This window comes from Electrophorus electricus, chromosome 13 (assembly GCF_041902795.1).
Source record: "Electrophorus electricus isolate QZ-2024a chromosome 13, ASM4190279v1, whole genome shotgun sequence".
Taxonomy (NCBI): domain Eukaryota; kingdom Metazoa; phylum Chordata; class Actinopteri; order Gymnotiformes; family Gymnotidae; genus Electrophorus; species Electrophorus electricus.
The window spans coordinates 811,501-817,500 of NC_137509.1; the positions used below are offsets into that span (position 1 = coordinate 811,501).

At 46.7% G+C, this 6,000-nt stretch overlaps 1 protein-coding gene across 11 annotated transcripts in view; it reads left to right on the forward strand.

The window, feature by feature from the left end:
• Window positions 1-6,000, forward strand: part of esyt2b (extended synaptotagmin-like protein 2b) — a 44,407-nt gene that overhangs the window by 11,502 nt on the left and 26,905 nt on the right. For 9 of the 11 annotated variants that reach the window (XM_081695299.1, XM_081695297.1, XM_081695293.1 and 6 more), the window contains exons 3-5: window positions 3,636-3,770; window positions 4,632-4,708; window positions 4,810-4,882. In XM_081695299.1, coding sequence (XP_081551425.1) covers window positions 3,636-3,770; window positions 4,632-4,708; window positions 4,810-4,882 — 285 coding nt within the window. The remainder of the gene's footprint in view (window positions 1-3,635; window positions 3,771-4,631; window positions 4,709-4,809; window positions 4,883-6,000) is intronic. The other 2 variants (XM_081695301.1, XM_081695302.1) reach the window with 1 other exon arrangement.

Below are 6,000 nucleotides of genomic sequence, written 5' to 3' on the forward strand. Positions count from 1 at the left end.
TGCTGTAGTGTGATGGGCCTAACTGCTGTAGTGTGATGGGATTTAGTGCTGTAGTGTGATGGGCTTTAGTGCTGTAGTGTGATGGGCTTTAGTGCTGTAGTGTGATGGGCTTTAATGCTGTAGTGTGATGGGATTTAGTGCTGTAGTGTGATGGGATTTAGTGCTGAAGTGTGATGGGATTTAGTGCTGTAGTGTGATGGGCTTTAGTGCTGTAGTGTGATGGGATTTAGTGCTGTAGTGTGATGGGATTTAGTGCTGTAGTGTGATGGGATTTAGTGCTGTAGTGTGATGGGATTTAGTGCTGTAGTGTGATGGCTTTACTGCTGAAGTGTGATGGGCTTTAGTGCTGTAGTGTGATGGCTCTAGCGCTGTAGTGTGATGGGCTTTACTGCTGTAGTGTGATGGGCTTTAGTGCTGTAGTATGATGGGATTTAGTGCTGTAGTGTGATGGGCTTTAGTGCTGTAGTGTGATGGGCTTTAGTGCTGTAGTGTGATGGGCTTTAGTGCTGTAGTGTGATGGGCTTTAGTGCTGTAGTGTGATGGGCTTTAGTGCTGTAGTGTGATGGGATTTAGTGCTGTAGTGTGATGGGCTTTACTGCTGTAGTGTGATGGGATTTAGTGCTGTAGTGTGATGGCTTTACTGCTGAAGTGTGGGGGGCTTTAGTGCTGTAGTGTGATGGCTTTACTGCTGAAGTGTGATGGGCTTTAGCGCTGTAGTGTGATGGCTCTAGCGCTGTAGTGTGATGGCTCTAGCGCTGTAGTGTGATGGCTCTAGCGCTGTAGTGTGATGGGATTTAGCGCTGTAGTGTGATGGCTTTAGTGCTGTAGTGTGATGGGCTTTACTGCTGAAGTGTGATGGGCTTTAGTGCTGTAGTGTGATGGGCTTTACTGCTGAAGTGTGATGGGATTTAGTGCTGTAGTGTGATGGCTTTACTGCTGTAGTGTGATGGGCTTTAGTGCTGTAGTGTGATGGGCTTTAGTGCTGTAGTGTGATGGGCTTTAGTGCTGTAGTGTGATGGGCTTTAGTGCTGTAGTGTGATGGGCTTTAGTGCTGTAGTGTGATGGGATTTAGTGCTGTAGTGTGATGGGCTTTACTGCTGAAGTGTGATGGGATTTAGTGCTGTAGTGTGATGGCTTTAGTGCTGTAGTGTGATGGGCTTTACTGCTGAAGTGTGATGGGCTTTAGTGCTGTAGTATGATGGGCTTTAGTGCTGTAGTGTGATGGGCTTTAGTGCTGTAGTGTGATGGGCTTTAGTGCTGTAGTGTGATGGCTTTACTGCTGTAGTGTGATGGGCTTTAGTGCTGTAGTGTGATGGGCTTTAGTGCTGTAGTGTGATGGGCTTTAGTGCTGTAGTGTGATGGGCTTTAGTGCTGTAGTGTGATGGGCTTTAGTGCTGTAGTGTGATGGGATTTAGTGCTGTAGTGTGATGGGCTTTACTGCTGAAGTGTGATGGGATTTAGTGCTGTAGTGTGATGGCTTTAGTGCTGTAGTGTGATGGGCTTTACTGCTGAAGTGTGATGGGCTTTAGTGCTGTAGTATGATGGGCTTTAGTGCTGTAGTGTGATGGGCTTTAGTGCTGTAGTGTGATGGGCTTTAGTGCTGTAGTGTGATGGGCTTTAGTGCTGTAGTGTGATGGGCTTTACTGCTGAAGTGTGATGGGATTTAGTGCTGTAGTGTGATGGCTTTAGTGCTGTAGTGTGATGGGCTTTACTGCTGAAGTGTGATGGGATTTAGTGCTGTAGTGTGATGGCTTTACTGCTGAAGTGTGATGGGCTTTAGTGCTGTAGTGTGATGGCTCTAGCGCTGTAGTGTGATGGGCTTTAGCGCTGTAGTGTGATGGCTTTACTGCTGTAGTGTGATGGGCTTTAGTGCTGTAGTGTGATGGGCTTTAGTGCTGTAGTGTGATGGGCTTTAGTGCTGTAGTGTGATGGGCTTTAGTGCTGTAGTGTGATGGGATTTAGTGCTGTAGTGTGATGGGCTTTACTGCTGAAGTGTGATGGGATTTAGTGCTGTAGTGTGATGGCTTTACTGCTGAAGTGTGATGGGCTTTAGTGCTGTAGTGTGATGGCTCTAGCGCTGTAGTGTGATGGGCTTTAGCGCTGTAGTGTGATGGCTTTACTGCTGAAGTGTGATGGGATTTAGTGCTGTAGTGTGATGGGCTTTAGTGCTGTAGTGTGATGGGCTTTAGTGCTGTAGTGTGATGGCTTTACTGCTGTAGTGTGATGGGATTTAGTGCTGTAGTGTGATGGGCTTTAGTGCTGTAGTGTGATGGGCTTTCGTGCTGTAGTGTGATGGGCTTTAGTGCTGTAGTGTGATGGGCTTTACTGCTGAAGTGTGATGGGATTTAGTGCTGTAGTGTGATGGCTTTACTGCTGAAGTGTGATGGCTCTAGCGCTGTAGTGTGGTGGGCTTTAGCGCTGTAGTGTGATGGCTTTACTGCTGTAGTGTGATGGGATTTAGTGCTGTAGTGTGATGGGCTTTAGTGCTGTAGTGTGATGGGCTTTAGTGCTGTAGTGTGATGGGCTTTAGTGCTGTAGTGTGATGGGCTTTAGTGCTGTAGTGTGATGGGATTTAGTGCTGTAGTGTGATGGGCTTTACTGCTGAAGTGTGATGGGATTTAGTGCTGTAGTGTGATGGCTTTACTGCTGAAGTGTGGGGGGCTTTACTGCTGTAGTGTGATGGCTTTACTGCTGAAGTGTGATGGGCTGTAGCGCTGTAGTGTGATGGCTCTAGCGCTGTAGTGTGATGGCTCTAGCGCTGTAGTGTGATGGGATTTAGTGCTGTAGTGTGATGGCTTTAGTGCTGTAGTGTGATGGCTTTACTGCTGAAGTGTGATGGGCTTTAGTGCTGTAGTGTGATGGCTTTACTGCTGAAGTGTGATGGGATTTAGTGCTGTAGTGTGATGGCTTTACTGCTGAAGTGTGGGGGGCTTTAGTGCTGTAGTGTGATGGCTTTACTGCTGAAGTGTGATGGGCTTTAGCGCTGTAGTGTGATGGCTCTAGCGCTGTAGTGTGATGGGCTTTAGCGCTGTAGTGTGATGGGATTTAGTGCTGTAGTGTGATGGCTTTAGTGCTGTAGTGTGATGGGCTTTACTGCTGAAGTGTGATGGGCTTTAGCGCTGTAGTGTGATGGGCTTTAGCGCTGTAGTGTGATGGGCTTTAGTGCTGTAGTGTGATGGGATTTAGTGCTGTAGTGTGATGGGATTTAGTGCTGTAGTGTGATGGGCTTTAGTGCTGAAGTGTGATGGGCTTTAGTGCTGTAGTGTGATGGGCTTTAGTGCTGTAGTGTGATGGGCTTTAGTGCTGTAGTGTGATGGGCTTTAGTGCTGTAGTGTGATGGGATTTAGTGCTGTAGTGTGATGGGCTTTAGTGCTGTAGTGTGATGGCTTTACTGCTGAAGTGTGGGGGGCTTTACTGCTGTAGTGTGATGGCTTTACTGCTGAAGTGTGATGGGCTTTAGCGCTGTAGTGTGATGGCTCTAGCGCTGTAGTGTGATGGGATTTAGTGCTGTAGTGTGATGGCTTTAGTGCTGTAGTGTGATGGCTTTACTGCTGAAGTGTGATGGGCTTTAGTGCTGTAGTGTGATGGCTCTAGTGTGTGTCTTTAATACAGAAGTGTGTGTCTTTGCTGTGTAGACGGTGAAGCAGATGTGGCCGTATGTATGCCAGTTTGTGGAGAAGATGTTTAGGGAAATCCTGGAACCAGCAGTGAAAGGAGCCAGCAGCCACCTCAACACCTTCTCCTTCACCAAGATAGAACTGGGAGATCAGGTACACATTCACACTCTCTCTCTCTCACCCCCCCCACACACACACACACAAACACACTGCATTTTCATGTCTTTGTTGAAGAAGGTTGTTCAGCCTATATTAACTAGCTGACATATTGTGGGGTTTAAATTCTAAATTTATTTCTTCCTTCAGTCATGCGAGCACACACACACACACACACACACACACACACACACACTCTGAAACATCACCCTTACTTCCTTTCATCCTATGCTTTAAGAAAAGCTCATTATTCAGTGGTCTTTGTGTGTGTGTGTGTGTGTGTGAGCTGCAGGTCAGTGAGCTGTAGTACTGCAGGTCAAACCACTGGTCCTCTGTTCAGTGTAACTGCGCTTCAGTTCAGCTCTCCAGGGTCTTAATAAGAAAACATCTAACCTGCTTCTTTTTTAGTCTGAAATGGAACTGCTGTAACATAAGGGCAGTCATGTTTGCTTCATATGTAGACGTTCCCTCCTTCAGTTGCCTTCATCGGTGTTCCCTGGGTCAGACTGCACACTTGCTTCATCTCCTGCATGTAAACATTCCTGTGCTCAGTGACTAACATGCCCACAAAGCCAGTCCCTCAACACTCATTGGCTACTAATCACCTACCCGTGCACCAATAGGAGCCCTAGCTGAGTGCAGCTCTGGGAAGGTGCAGGACACTTCAGGACAGGCAGCTGTCGGGGAGATAGTTACTCAGAATAGATTCCAGTTTCGTGACACAATGTGTTCTGGGTAATAAAATGTCACTGTTGCCAAACACACTCACTCCCCCAACCCATGACTGTGTGTGTATACACACACACACACACACACACACACACACACACACACATATATATCTGTTTGTTTCTACAGCCTCTCAGGATAAACGGGGTCAAAGTTTACACTGAGAATGTGGACAAACGTCAGATCATTATGGATGTCCAGATCAGGTGATGGTTCATCTGTTTCTGCTGAACCTCTTTAATCTGGTTTCTTGTTGCTCTGCTGGCTTCACAGTGTGTTTTCACTCAGGTTTGTTTATCGCTTGCAGTTTTGTGGCAAACACAGAAATTGAAGTGGACATCAAACGCTATTACTGTAAAGCAGGGATCAAGAGCATCCAGGTACAAGTGTGCACGTTCTTCACTATACTTTTGTGTGTCTGGTGCCACACACTGACTAACTTGATGTAATTGCTGCCTGTTGGTCTCTTTGTGTGTTCTGCTGTCTGGGTTTGTGCTGGCACCACTGGGTCTGGTGCACTGATCTGGTCTGGTCTGGTCTGGTCTGGTTTCTGTGGGCAGAGAACGGTCTCCCTATGTCAGAGCTGTACACAGAGTGTTGTGGGGGAAACCTTGACTCAGAAGATCAGAGTGTTTCCTGGACAGAAGAATCCAGGCCTGAACATGGCCTATTTATAAAGAATGGGTGTGTGTGTATTTATAGTGGGTCATGTAACCAAATACTGATATACACTCATACTCTTAGTGGAACTCCTCCCTCCCCATATATACACACATGCACACGCAGGCACACGTAGGCACACACACACATACATTCACACACACATGCACACAAACACGCACTCGTGCAGCATGTCGTATGAGATGTGTTTCAGTTTACAGCATCTCACAAATTATATAAATCAGTCCAACTGTCACGGTTGTTTAGTATGTCAGCCATAACAAAAGCACTTCAGGAATGTAGGGGACCTTCTCACGCTACTCTGACTCACACACCTTCAGGAACGTAGGGGATCTCCTTATGTTAACTCAGACTCACACCTTCAGGAACATAGGGGACCTTCTCACGCTACTCTCACTCACACACCTTCAGGAACGTAGGGGACCTCCTCATGCTCACTCTGACTCACACCTTCAGGAACGTAGGGGACTTCCTCACGCTACTCTGACTCATACACCTTCAGGAATGTAGGGGACCTCCTCATGCTCCATAAAGGTCACACTAGTTTCCCAAAACTGAGTGTGTAAATATATAGCAAAGCTTTAAAACCGAGTGCTTGGCCTGAATCACTGTGAGCAAACGCCACCCTTCGTCGCCATGGAAATGGGCTTTTACTAGGCAGAATAAGTCAGGGACAAACATCCATGACAGTATCAGAGGGAAGAAGAAACCCTTCTGTGTGTGAGTGTGTGTGAGTGTGTGTGTGTGAGAGAGATGGAGCATCAAAAATTGAGCGTTATTTATTAATTGAATATCCAAATGTATTAATCAGCAAATA